The following is a 15,079-nucleotide window of genomic DNA, read 5'->3' on the forward strand; positions in this document are numbered from 1 at the left end:
CGTTCACGTCCATGGTAACGTCCATCAGATGATGAGCGCGCTGAATCTCTACGTTAACTTACCATAACAGTGGACTGGACTGGTATGTGGAATACTGGCGATCATCGATGTAATATTCATATCTTATTAATATCCTAGAGTTTGGGTGTTTAGTTGCATTGCGGTGGAATATGAGTTGCATTGCGGTGGAATATGTTGTCTATGGTCTCATTCATTTAGCTTGCTGTCAACATTAGCTCACTAGCTAACTAGCTGCTAGACTGAGAACGGATGAGAATGAGGTGATGGAGTTGTGAGGATGCAGATGATCTAGACCAGTGGTTTTCAACCTCTTTCATATCATGGACCATTATTTAGTTGGCATTTGAGCATCAGTTACAGATCTATAAGGGTCCATTTGGTTCCCTAACTATCCATCTTTCAGCTGGGGACCACCTGGAACCAGCTCAAAGACCACTGGTGGTCCCCAGACCACTGGTTGAAAACCACTGATCTAGACAGCCGTTAGAACATAATTATTACACTGTAGTCAGAGACAAGCACAGCAGAGAGTGACAAACATTTTTAAGAGTTAATTGCTGCAGGGTTGTCACTTATTGGTCATCGTAGTTAGCCCTGGAGATAATAATAAATAGTAATAGCTTGGATTTATATAGCGCCTTTCATGAACCCATGGACGCTTTACATCAAAACAATGAACAACCAACAGACTAACAACTAAACAAAAAAATTAACAACTATTTGCCACAAGACTGAGAGAATAGGTGTCTTTTCAAGGCAGCCTCAAAAGTGTCCAGTTTTGGAGCATGGCGAATCTCCATTAGAAGAGAGTTCCACAGGGTGGGGGTCTGCCTGCCACACTGAAGGCTCTGTCCCCAAAGGTTCACTTGCTTGTTTGGGCAATAGAGAGGAAGTCCAACAAGTCTGTGGACTGCAGGTTCTGTGACATCCATGTGTGTGTGAGTGTGTGTGTGTGTGTGTGTGTGTGTGTGTGTGTGTGTGTGTGTGTGTGTGTGTACTGTTATATAAACGTATGTGTTTGTATATATTTGCTTTGATCAGCAGCATCATTGTCATTTCAGCTGTCTGAGCCATGAGTGAGTTCAGGATCCATCACGATGTCAATGAGCTACTCAGTTTACTTCATGTGCGTGGAGGTGAAGGAGCAGAGGGCTACATAGACCTGCTGCAGAAGCACAGGACTCCCTATGTCACCACGACAGTATCATCTCACAGTGCTAAGGTGGGCATTGCAGGGGTTGGGTCAGTGATTCCTTAACTATGGATGGAACGCAGAATGGGTCGCTGCTCCTATTGCTCTTGTGTCCCCTGTTTATGAACTTGGCTTCCAGTGCAAAGAAGACCAAACTCGGGTCCAAGTCAGAAAATGTTGAAGAACGTCAGATTTGGATGAATGTGAATCCTGAGATGTTGCTGTGATTTATGTGACAGCTGTTGTCATTTACAGGTGAAAATCGCAGAGTTCTCGAAAACTCCCGAAGACTTCTTAAGGAAATATGATGAGCTCAAGTCGAAAAATGTCCGCAGTCTGGACCCTCTGGTCTATGTACTGTCCAAGCTCAGCGAGGACAAAGAGGTAATTTCTTATTTCTAAGCCTATATTACCTGTCTCAGCTTCCCAAGACCACAATGTCCCAATTGCCCTGTCTTGAGCCATTACCAGAGAAATTAACTGCATGTTTAAATTTTACACAGTCCATAGAGTGGAGTGAATGGCGTGCAACACAGAATTGAACATTGTGATTATGTGGTTGAGCCACTATCCAGTCAGCTACTGGTTCGCCCCAAACTGTGTTTTGAGGTATCTTTTCTCAAAAACATAATAGTTTTTTTGTTGTGGTATTTCCTTAGACACTTCAGTGTCTGCAGCAGAATGCCAAAGAGAGGTCAGAGTCCTCTGCAAACACAACTTCAACTACAACCACCAGTTATACTCTTCCAACAACCACCACAAAGATGTCCATGCAGGAACTGGATGAGCTGCGTAAGAAGCTTGGAAACGTGGCAGCCAGCTCCAATGTTCCTCAGGTTCGCACTGATAGTGAATAGATCAATCGAGTCACAATGGCAGTCTATATAGTTTGAGTTATTGCATGAGGCTAAAAGTTGCGTATGTACAGGTCTCATATTTTAAGTAAGTGCTGAAGTAAAAAGGGAAATTGTAGATTGCTGTGATGAAATTGACATCTCTTTTGGAATTTGCTTTCAGTCTGCCGAGGTCACACGGAAGATGCTCAGAGACAGACACAACAAAAAGAACCCAACACAGCCAAACCCTGTGTATCCTAACTGGGTCTATGACCGGCCTGCTCTGATAGGAGATTTCATCACCACTTCCACGGCTGTGGGAGACCCCATTGTGGCTATTGGTAGGCATCGCATTTTCATTATCGCTTCACTTCATCATAAAATGTGTTGACAAGACATTTAATAAAAACATATTATCAAAACTTCATAACACAAGTTGTGTTGCACTAGATGCTGTCAAAAGTTTAATTCACATTGCAACATGTTGCAATAGTTCTGTGTAACATTTAACTCTCCATTATTGCTGTTGACATCATTGACGTACCCCACATCTCTGTTCAGGCACCATGCCCCTGACAGCTCAGGAACAAGCGCTTGTGGAGGACCTACTGTTTGTGCTAGTCGGAGTGGATGGGAGAGACATCACGGCCCAGCCCGTGCTGGGGAGGCAGAACCGCTCCTTCATTGTCGATCCCACACTCGATATGTCCATTAAGGAGCTGGTGAACCGGATATTACCAGTTGCCTCCTATTACTCCACCATAACACGGTGAGCAGGCGGCCAACAGACAGTCATCATCCATTAAAGGGAAAATAAGAGCTCAGTTATACTTTATCGCCCGACAAGATTAACAGCTTTTTATCATACCAAGTACAATGCAACGAAGAATAAATTGGGCTTAATCCCAAAGTAGCATAGACCAAAATGAATATTATTTGGAATATCTCAAATAAATACCATTAACTCATCTTGCAAGGGATGTCACCACTTTTGTGGCACTCAAGTCATGGGCATGTTGTATTAACCAGGTCTGAAGTAGAATGTATACATATTAATAGGAAAGGGGGGATGCATTGCCACACTTAAGCCAAATTTAAATTGAAGAAAAATGTCCTTATGTGCGTGCTAACAGGCTGAGCCACCATGATGACCCAATTCACAATTTACTTAATTTTGCCCCACAGTTTCACCGAGGAGAAATCTTCCTTTGAGTATGGCCTGGTGAACCATGCCTTGACAGCGGCTATGAGGACCCTGATGAAGGAGTACCTGATCCTTGTCAATCAGCTTGAGCATCTACACAGGCAGGGAATGCTGTCCCTGCAGAAACTCTGGTTCTACATTCAGCCTACCATGCGCACCATGGAGATACTGGCCTCCATAGGTCAGACTTGGACTAATTTAGTTTTGGTCTCTACTGCAGTTCTAACTACACTCTTTTACATGCAGGTGAAACAGGTCATATAGTAAAGTCTCTACTGTTTGCACTAAGTTAAAAAAGAGCCACTTAAGGCTGCACAATATGGGCTTGTACATATCACATAGCGCCCTGTTGCAATTCGCTGCTACACCTCCCAAGTATTCTGGTGCATTGCAACCAGCCTTCTCGGTTAGAAAACGTTTTTGCTTTGAACTTAGTCTCTCAGGCAGAATTTCCTCCCAGGCTGCAAGTACTCCACCCAACAAGCACCACTAATCAAATGGTTAGGTTTAGGTTTATGTTAGAGATAGTTATTTTAGGGCCATCATGCCATGGTTGGCATTAGGTCCAGCTATCCTATCCCTATCCTATCTAAGGATTAGGGATTCTTGCTAGCCTGCGAGGAAGTGGGAAATGGATTGAAAGCTGATGGAAAGAACCTACTAAATACCGTTCCTGTCCATCAAGAGCCGCTATTGTGCTAAATCAGACAACTTGTATATTACCACTTTAAAGGAATGAAATGTGATGCCGTTTGTTCAGTATTAGAGAGATACAGAAAGAGTTGCTGGCATCTTTGAAGGGTTTCAATCCAAATTACTCTGCAATTGATATCATATATTCATAGCTTGGCATTTCAAGAATACATCATCGTGTCTATCTAAGCTGTTTGCTTTTTCCATGTTTTTTCCCCCTACAGCGTCCTCGGTGGACAAAGGGGACTGTATGGGCGGCTCAACACTGAGCCTTCTCCATGACCGCACCTTCAACTACACAGGTGACAGCCAAGCTCAGGAGCTATGTCTCTACCTCACCAAAGCAGCCAGCGTGCCCTACTTTGAAATACTAGAGAAGTGGATCTACAGGGGCATCATAAAGGACCCATACAGGTACAGTTGTTCAAAAGAATAGCAGTGTAAAATAGATAAATAATAATAAAAGAAAAACAGCGTAGAATAACGAAAAAAATGTTTGCTTCCACTTCTGCTGTATGACCTGCACCTGCCAATTGCTTTGCAATAAGGCTATCAAGTATTGATCAGTCAGCAATACATTTGCATCTAAATAGTTTGTGCTTCAATATTTTTTTATGCAGTGAGTTCATGGTTGAAGAACATGAGCTGCAGAAAGAGAACATTCAGGAAGACTACAATGACAAGTACTGGGATCAAAGATACACAGTTGTACAGCATCGCATTCCGTCCTATCTGCAGAAAATGGCGGACAAAATATTAAGCACAGGTAAGAGGGTGGGTAACTTGTTATATGTTATGATGGCCCTTTTCTGTTTTATTTAGAAAAAAAAAGAAACTGCCAGCACACGTGACGTGACAAATCTGAATACATTTAAAGACTATATGACATCAAAATCATGTTTTTATTTTGTTAAACAGAAACGCATTTCTTGTGCTGGTCTTGTGCTTTTCGTTTTTTTTGGTAGATGTAATGGTATTTTAGATATTTCCCCCTAGGAAAAAAGTTGTTGATGCATCCATTCTGCACTTGGGTCCAATCATCGAATACCATGTCCCACACCATTTATATCTATCGGTAGAAAGTAAACCATATAGCTTGATGGTGGAAACGCACAATGACTTTCTCTGGACACCAGGCTGCAGCACTGTGCAGCAGTATGCTAAGCAGACAGCCTTTTGGCTGAAAAAAACTTAAATTTAACAACACAGAAAATTAAAAAATAAATCCTCTCAGTTTGAAGTTACATCTCTGCGTGATGTCTCCCGTAGGTTTAACCTTGGGTTAAAGCAAAGATTAGGTTTAATATCTTGTTATATTTTAGCTACGCTACCCTAATGGCTATGGCTTGAGGAAGTAGAATTTCCCAGCATGCACCAGGATGCAGGCAGTTATGTCGTTGTTTATCATTTTGTTGCTTCTTCAGCACTCATACAAAACAGTGCAGCCATTCTATACACCACTGTTTCCCAAACAGTGGGTCGGGACCCAATTGTGGGTCTGGAGTAAATATATTTCAAAAGGGTTTTTCATACATTAAAAATAAATTCAAACAAAGTTTCAAAATAATTTCATGAATAAAATTTAAACAATTAAAATAAATTCCATAAATTCCACAAATGTAACTTAAGCGGCAGTGAAAATAGCCAATCTATAAGCTTGTAGATCTGCTATTTTCACTAGTTTGAGTCCTGGGGAGACATAAAATTTCCCTTTTGGGTCTCGGGCTAAAAAGTTTGTGAACCACTGCTATACAGAATAAGCTAATTTTCTGTTTTATCCTCTGTGGTTCTGCAGGGAAATACCTCAACGTGGTGCGAGAATGCGGTCGCGACGTGACGTGTCCCGATGCCAAGGAGGTCCTGTACACGCTGAAGGAGAGGGCTTACGTGGAGCAGATCGAGAAAGCCTACAACTATGCCAGCAAGGTCCTCCTGGATTTCCTCATGGAGGAAATGGAGCTTGTGGCACGTCTCAGGTAGGGCTGTCACTATTACACATTTAAGTTGACGATTCATTGCACACAAATAATCGTGTTTAATGATTGCGACTTTCACTCTCTTTATGAGTTTAATTTCGCCAGTCGTTTCCTGGTTGTGGAGACTGTTCTTGCTGCATTCGTTTTTGGCCAGAGGTGGTTCTGTTTCATAACATTAGCTTTGATTTGTCTACGTTTGAGGGAACATACGTACAGACAGTCAGTCAGTTAGTCAGTCAGTCAAACCCTACTGTATTATGCAGCCATGTCATAATAGAAATACATACAAATGTGGGACTAGGCTGTTTTAATTGTTGTTATTGTTTCTCCCTAGATCAATCAAACACTACTTTTTAATGGACAAAGGAGATTTCTTTGTCCACTTCATGGACCTGACAGAAGAGGAACTGAAAAAGCCAGTGGATGACATCGTTCCTCCTAGACTGGAGGCTCTGTTGGAGCTGGCTCTGAGGATGAGCACAGCCAACACCGACCCCTTCAAAGACGACCTGAAGGTTGGTGGATGTTGGCCTGTGGTTCTGAGTAGATCCATACGTGTGTGGCTAAAACCTCTGGCTGTTGAGGCCTTTCCTATGGGATGTAGATATGGCATATCTACAAGCATGTCATTGCTGTCATGTTTGTTTCAACAGCTCCATCTGCTGGTCAGAAATGTAATGCTCTGTCAGCCAAACATAGATTGTGATTCAAGTTCATGGTGATCTGGGCACACGATTTAAAATAGACTAGAAAAAACACTGCTCTGTACGCTGGAGCTCCTCCCAAATGTCCCCATCACCTTTGAGTGAAATCCATATTGATCATGTATATTGTGTACAGGTAGACACCAATGTAGTTTTATTTCTGAAAAGCAGAAGCCATTAGAACATTTGTTATGAATACAAAATGTTTTTTTTATTTATCAAAGCAATTTTGTGATAAACATTTATTTGAGCATTTGTTTATAGAACCTATAAGACATTTTCTAGACAGAACTGGTCCTTATAAACAATGTTGTCAGTTATTCCCTCCTCATCTCCCACGATAAAAACGTTGACGCTTCTGGTTTGCTTTCCCCTGGAGAAGGTTGTGTTGAGCTGTCCATGAGTGAACACAGACTGAGGCAGTAGTGATGGGAATGAGAATTGTCGTTCTTTTCACTAAAAGGTTTCGGTATCTACATAGTCTAACCGACGTCTGACGGTACATTGCGTGTTATTGGGCTGACACTCAATGTGCTCGTGATATTGTTTTATTTCCGCAATCTGTCAGCAACGTACCATTTTGAAGAAGCTGTGGATAATCCCTCTCCGTACATGCCGTCTGTATAGTTCCTCATTGCTGTTCCACACTGGCACCACAGACAGAAAATAAACAACAGTCTACTGTAGCATCTCATCTGTCATTAAACATAAATGATATATTAAAGCCTCACTAACCAAAAGAGACATTTTCCCCAGGACCAAAATATTGATCTACAAGCTCACAACACATCGCTTGGAGATCGTTACTTGGAGAAGTTACTTCTTCTAATTTATGGACTTTCTTAGATATTTTTTTTATGCATCTATGGAAGTATTTTATAATTTCTTTATAATTTGTTTTTAATTCATGAAACATTTCTTATTTCAAAATATGAAATTTCACTCGTAACCCATAAATGGGTCCCGACCCACTGTTTGGGGGTGGTTGTCCCTGCTCTTCTATTGAGACATTTTGATCGTGTCAAAGGTCATGTCTCACCTAAACACAGGATCTGACAAAAAAATTGACCTGATGGTCAAGATTCAATTTATCCCCCGAGCAAGCAGGCCGGCTCTATTAACTCAATGATAAAAATGTCAGCATTAAAGCAGGAAACTACGTAGCTTCAAATCCGGGGTAGAAGAGGAAAGTTACATAGTGCTGCTTTAAGCTACAACAAACATAACCAGGTGGCAATTAATTAATGGAGAGAAATAGCACATACTTTGTCCACTGTCGCAAGTAATGACAAAATATCAGAGACAAATTATGTCAAAGCATGTAGGAGATTGATGAAAATAAACAGCAGCGATGTATACAATTCCAGAGCCATTGAGATAAAAGCAGATGGAGTGAATGGAGATGACACATAGTAGCCAAAATGGGACCAATTGTGTTAACTAATATGAATTGAAAATACCAAAAGTAAATGGTTCAAGGACTAGAACCATGAATGATATTTGTGCCATGTTTGGAGGCAGTTAGACAACTCGTCTGCTCTGGGAAGCCAAGTGCGCATGTGTGCACTCACACACAATATCCACCGCTTTTGGGCTATATTATAGGATGAGAATTTCTTGTGATGAGTCTTGTCTCCCAAAGCAGCAGGATCCCAAATGCAAAATCATGCCATAAAATAGTTAGTGGGTAACTGTCCCTGATCTCATCTTGCATGACTCCTTCAATCAGCAAAATTTTATCTCAGTGATCCATTTTGAATCCATGCCTGATGGTGATTAATTGACTGGTCATCTGTGACGTATTACAGATCATTATTAGGTCATCATTGCCACGTCCTCCCCTCTCGATTGACAGGCTGACCTACTTACTTCCTGCCTCTCTATGTCTCATTTGTGCTTCGTCTCCTGTTTCCACAGATCGACCTCATGCCCCATGATGTCATTACCCAGCTGCTGAGGGTGCTGGCCATCGAGACCAAGCAGGAGAAGTCCATCATAAATGCAGACGGCACCGAGGCTGCCCTCAGCGGCCTGGAGGCCTTCTCCTTTGACTATATCGTCAAATGGCCACTCTCGCTCATTATCAGCAGGTACGCTAGTCAAAGGCACCGCACTGTTGCCAACCTATAACCAAATAATAAAGTCTTGTTTCGGTGTTGAATAGTTCTCAAGTGACCACAGTGTTTGTTTATCTGTTCCATTTTGTGGACAAAGGGAATTTCTTCCCCGCTTTTCAAGTGGTTTAAAAAAAAAAAAAATGTACAATAGCAACTGAACCATACCAGTAAGTGAAACAGGATAGCCAGCCACTGAAATGGTGTGTTCTATTAAGACTGTTAAGTTATGGAAGGGTATCATCTTGTCAAATGTTGTCAAGCAGTTCCACCATAAAGTGCTCGGAACTTAAATAGAAATAGGGCCATTTTTCGAAGCGCCGAAGGGATTCAGTGGAATTGACCATGATAAGTATTATGACTTATAATAAATTGTTGAATCAGTGTTCATTCTGTGTATTTATACCATCACAGCAAAGTGCTGACTCGATACCAGATGTTGTTCAGGCATACATTCAGATATATATTTTAGTGCAAATCAGTGATCATGTTGTGCATTCACGTCTTCACAGGAAAGCGCTGACTAGATACCAGATGTTGTTCAGGCATATATTTTACTGCAAACATGTCGAGAGGCTACTGTGCAATGTGTGGATCACCAACAAAGATGCTAAGCAGTACTCCTTACATTCTGCTAAATGGTGAGTAATCTGCGCCTTATTAGCATCCCAGTTTCTTTTAAATGCAAGTTAATTTAAGCAAATCATATTAAAACCTCTGCACTCTTTTATTCTGACCTCCCTTTCTCTGTAGGTTTGCCGGGGCATTTGCTCTGCGACAGCGCATGCTGAACTTTGTGCAGAACATCCAGTACTACATGATGTTTGAGGTGATGGAGCCCACGTGGCACATCATGGAGAACAACCTGAAATCGGTGAGTGAAAGACAATGGGCCGAATTTGATACTAAAGCACGGGTGTTTCCACGAGCATAGTCTGATTCATCATTCTTATTTTTAGCTGAATTTGTTTGTTGCGGGGGCGCCGATGACCGGGTGGTTAAGCCACGTACCATATCGCTGCTGTCGGGCAGAAACCTTGATCTCCACATTTCAACTTTTCATGTTTTTTAGTAAATGAATGCACTACTTCGTCATATATTACAGTGTCACACAAAAGTAGCAAAAATAGCCAATCTACAAGGTCAAAGGTTTTACGTTAGGTTTGAAAGGTTAAATGCATGACAGTTACAGAAGATGTTCATTCATGATTTAGCTAAGAATGTCGTTAGTTTGTTTTTTCCAGTGAAGTCTTAACCACTCTCCCCTCACAGGCGTCCAACATTGATGATGTGTTGTGCCACCACACCAGCTTCCTGGACAACTGTCTGAAGGACTGCATGCTGACCAACCCTGAGCTACTCAAGATATTCCAAAGGCTCATGTCCATCTGCTTCATGTTCACCAACTGCATGCAGGTTGGTGAACATGACATGAAAATAATTTATTATTTAATGCACAGCAGCAAATGTGTTGTCCCTGGTGTCTTCCAACATACTAGCCATATCCTGCTTAGTTTATTGACTTTAAATGATACGAGGAGGACATGTTCCATGTTGGTCAAATAGACTAGCAAAGTAACAAGACAAGAATGTGTAGGTTCTATATAGATGAATCACACTCTGCTTTCAAACGTTTCTCCTCTGCTCTATTTGAGAAAAAAAAGTAAAGTGAAAAAAAAGAATCAAGGAACACTTGAAGAGACCATTTTGCCCACTCAAAGAAATCAAAGCAACACATTCCACGTGAGTGACTAACCTCTTTTGCCTCGGCTGATATAGCGCTTCACCCAGAGCATGAGGTTGGACAGGCTGTCACTGCTGCATGGGGCCATGGATGGGTCTCGTCCCCAGGCAGGACACTCTGAGGACACAGAGAAAAAGAAGCTAACCACCAAGGTACACCTCCAACTGTGTATGAAAAGACATTAAGAGTAGGTACTGATACCAGGTCATGTGTCTCCAGGATAATGATATAAGAGGCAAAGCTAGTGCTGGTTTAGCATCAGCGATCACCATATACTGTACATAGTATACAGACATCAATACAGGCAACCAATGTTTCTTTTTATGTAGATTTACAGTTACAATTTAGGCATTTAGCAGACACTCTTGTTATACAGAGAGACTTGGAGAGACATAAAGTGAAAGGTCAGAGAGTAAGTGTAATGACCATGAAGAACAAGTTGATTCAGATCAGAGGTCACGTTAGTCCGGTAATTGACGGTTTTGAAATTTTTTTATGGCCAAGACCGAAACATTAAATTCCCTCCGGACATCCTGACCGATAAAAAACATCATTCATAAAGTCATTTATTATTATCAGTCTGCAAATCAGAGGCATTTCAAATCCTCTGTGCCTCGCTGCGCCTTCTGTCTCGCTCGCGCGCGCTCTATCTCGCGCGCACACTGTTGGAGCGGTGGCCTAGTGGTTAGAGGGGCGGCCTTGATACCGGAAGGTCCCTAGTTCGATTCCCCAATTCATCACATCAATCATGAATCACCGCTGAATAGCCCTTGAGCAAGGCTTCCATGCAGGGTCCGGCTGGAAACAAGTTTCGTACTTAGTCCGACACCCTGGGTAAACAACAAACTTTGCTTTACTTTGCTTTACTTTGCTTTGGAGAAACGTTCACAGCACAGCTGCTCCGTTTCACAATCACAGGAGTAGCCTACTGTGAAGTTTCGTGTGGCACTGTCTTGGAATACACAAAGTTTTCTTACCACAAATCAAGAACAATGCACACACATTTGAAGATGAAGCATCAGAGACAGCAGCTGTCCATTTCAGAGTCAGGTCGCGTAGTGTGCAGGTTATGCCAGGAATTATGGAATGCATGCACCGCACGGTCCCAACCCGTAAACAAACATCACCACTTGAATTGAAGTTGTTTATGAGGAGAGTCAGGAGACTGTAGATTAAGATCACCACTAAAGCTTATTCAACTTTCCAAAAGTTGCATAGTGTTATGTCACCATACGACCATACCTGTGAGTAACCTATATTTTGATTTCTGGCCATATAAATCAATAAACCTTATGAAAGATTTGTGCAGACCCGACTTTTAGGCTATTGCTCATTATTCTGGAGAACATGTGTTAGCAATCTAATGATGCAACATGTTGTTGAGAAATCATTACGCAATTATCCGTCGACACAACCTGCACGTCGTGCACGATTGTAGCCTAATTCCTACAATTAATTCCCTTATGCAAGACGAAGCTGTACATTTCTTCTCTAGCCTACTACTTTACATTCAAATAGTTTTCAGTACCAAATGTAATGTTTTAACTGTTATTGTCTACGTTTGTGCACCTGCTTGTCATTCATGCATTAAAAATTATTATGTCTGTTATTTTTATCATTCTGGACACTGTGACTGGGAGTTAAAACCCTTGCACGGGCTCTGATTCAGATATGTTATGAATCAATTAGGATAACAAGTGAGCAACATACCTTGCATCTAATGTGTATAGATGACAAAAAGGAAGTGCAGAACTGATGCAGAAGGGCTACACAGCAAATGACAAACAGTTGTTAGGCATGTAGGTGTGTGTGAAACAAGTCCCCAGGCTGTTTGCATTCTTTGACTAATTAAGTATTCAATCAATCAATCTATGTGATGACCCAATAAGAGTGGGAGGGTATAGCAGAAAGAACCTGGTCATGTGTTGGTTAACTGCATTTCTACAGAGTCGTGGAGTGGGCATTAAGGCCAAGATCTATTTCATTGAGCCCACAAAATGCTATTTTGTGCGCACTCGCACAATGTACATTTTATTCCCTCGTTTTGGTTAATTTATTCAATTGTTTTGTTAATTTGAGCCCACAATATGCATCATACTTTCTGTTCCGGCTGTCATGCACCCTCACTCGGACTGCACCCTCTGCAAACCTCCAGACATGCAGCCACCCTCCCATACTCTCTCTGCCTCACTTCCTTTGATGTGGTAACATGCACACAGAAACGATGGTATATTTTACAAACAAAGTAGCATGTTTTTTTTTGGCTCAGAGTGTAGTAAAATGTGGCCTCAAGATATATTTTTTTAAGATCCACTCCAGGGCTCTGTAACTTCTGCCTAAATGTACACTGATTACCTTTTGTCAATCTTCATTGGTATTGTACTCATGTGGTTTGAATGCATTTCTGTCTCCCTGGCTGTAGCTTCAGGCTGATCATGTAGATGCCCTTCAGTCAGACGCTGGCTTTGAAGCCACCATCAGCAAGTTTGACAGCAACTTCAGCGCTCTGCTGCTCGACCTGCTGGACAAACTCAGCATCTATAGCACCAATGACTGTGAACACAGCATGATCAACATTATCTACAGGTATACTATTATGTACACACACACACACACACACAAACACACACACACACACACACACACACACACACACACACACACTGGATAATGACTTTGAAAGTGGTGTCACAAAAGTTATTAAATGTCTAGTATTCCGTGTGAACATAATGACAGTCAAAAAATGCACCTCCATATTTTATGTCTTTATTGAAATCAGACATGAATAGGTTAGAGGGGAAGTAACAGGGAGACAGAGATATTTGGACTACATTTGGAAACTGTTTAGAACTTTTTATAAGCTGAAACATTCTACCCATGATGATGAAAATATTCACATTTGCACCGCTGTGATACAGCTTTACTTCTCAAACAACAAGAGCTCAAACTCTAAAGTGCTGTTAATAATATAATATAATGATATAATAAATATAAATGCTAACACATTTATTCTTGTGATTCCTCAGGCTGGATTTCAATGGATTCTACACTGAGCGCCTGGAGAGGATGGCTATTGAAAGGAGTCAGAAAGCTGCTGCATAGCATTTTCACCATTTTAGTGTGTATAAAAGCTCCTCCAGCAATAATAACCCGAGTTTCCCAAACGTCCATCTGTTCAATGCCGGCTACCCACAAAAATTAATATTAATTCTCGTGTAAAAGAAGTTCTGCACAAGAAGATTTCATTGTATATGTATACTATGTACTGTAAGAAATGTAATTGTGTAACCGTTAGACAATTACTTGTGCTCTAACAGTTGCAGTATAAATAAAATGCTTTAATTAAAGTGTACAGTACATTTTAAGAATGTTGAACTTTCGGAGTACAGTATATACACTTGTGAAGTTGTACAACTTCACAAGTTGAACATCTTATTTTTGCTTCATTGTACGTTATTACGAAGGTTTCGTCGGTGTTGGCTACCTCTTCAAAGATCTGCCAAACAAGAATAACTTTTATAAACAAATGGACAAGAGGTAACCTCTGTAATCAAAATTCCTGTCAAGAAATTGTACTAACTATTCCTCTTGATGTTGATCATTACCATTTATATTATCAAACAAATAGACCTTGTCAATTGCGTTGCTAGGGAGCAGCGGCTTGTTTCCAAGAATATTTCCTGTCAGCTACTGATACTCACAAACATTTCCTGTCAGCTACTGATACAAACACTGCAACAGGAAATAAACTTGGACCCATGCATGTAGAATGTTTATGTTGTGTTGTCAAATGTCTTGTACTGTCCTATTTGGAACTGATATGCACCTCATCGGTTGCCTAAACCACTGGTTCTCAAAGTGGGGTCTGGGGACCCCCGGGGGTTCCAGGGGGTCCCAAGCTTGTAGATCGGCTATTTTCAAAAACTCCCAAGTATTTGGAATATTATTTTTTAACTTTAACAACAAATCTAGTATGGGGGGGCAGGCTGGCACAAATTATTTTCAAATGGGGTCTGTTGCCAAAACATTTCAATTTCGGGGTCCTTGACATGAAAAAGTGTGAGAACCATTGGCCCGAACAATCAGCATGCCTGTGTTCCTTAGGCAGTGGTGGAAGAAGTATTCAAATTTTTTACTTAAGTAAAATTATCAATACTGCAATGTAGAAATACTGTTACAAGTAAAAGTTCATAAATTTACTTGAATAAAAGTACAAACATTAGTATCAAAATGTACTTAAAGTACCAAAAGTAGAAATTACTGCAAATTATGCACTGTCCCATTTCACAAGTTTTCAAGTGTATAAAATGTATACAAATCTTTTGAAAATAGCAGATCTACAAGCTCACAATGCGCCACATTGCAACACATTGTGAGCTTGTAGATCGGCTATTTTCAAATTTGATTGATTGAACACTTTATTTAGAAGTTTGCAGAGAGAAAAAGCACATGGAAGTACAGTTCAAAATACAAGGTCAACTAAAAAGGACGAAAAATATAGGGCTGCCTGAAATGGTTACTGTATGTTTTGTAATAATCAAAATCGACCAAGTAACTAAGTTATAAGAAAGACAAATCGGTGCGCTTCCTCTGGA

At 40.9% G+C, this 15,079-nt stretch overlaps 1 protein-coding gene across 2 annotated transcripts; it reads left to right on the forward strand.

Moving 5' to 3' along the window:
- On the forward strand, positions 1 to 14,258 carry tubgcp2 (tubulin gamma complex component 2). 2 transcript variants are annotated; one of them, XM_084079295.1, is made up of 18 exons: positions 1 to 109; positions 1,083 to 1,243; positions 1,469 to 1,597; positions 1,873 to 2,049; positions 2,231 to 2,390; positions 2,611 to 2,818; positions 3,235 to 3,434; positions 4,171 to 4,360; positions 4,567 to 4,712; positions 5,742 to 5,922; positions 6,257 to 6,437; positions 8,544 to 8,716; positions 9,253 to 9,381; positions 9,494 to 9,614; positions 10,013 to 10,156; positions 10,520 to 10,636; positions 12,907 to 13,070; positions 13,511 to 14,258. In XM_084079295.1, exons 2-18 carry the CDS (start codon positions 1,094 to 1,096, stop codon positions 13,584 to 13,586), a joined length of 2,646 nt encoding a protein of 881 aa, XP_083935421.1. In that variant the 5' UTR covers positions 1 to 109; positions 1,083 to 1,093; the 3' UTR covers positions 13,587 to 14,258. The 2 variants fall into 2 exon arrangements, with proteins under 2 accessions (XP_083935421.1, XP_083935422.1); XM_084079296.1 differs by having other exon boundaries at positions 3 to 82.
- Positions 14,259 to 15,079: the final 821 nt, after the last annotated feature.

Source organism: Gymnoscopelus microlampas (genome assembly GCF_963454915.1).
Source record: "Gymnoscopelus microlampas genome assembly, chromosome: 14".
NCBI lineage: Eukaryota > Metazoa > Chordata > Actinopteri > Myctophiformes > Myctophidae > Gymnoscopelus > Gymnoscopelus microlampas.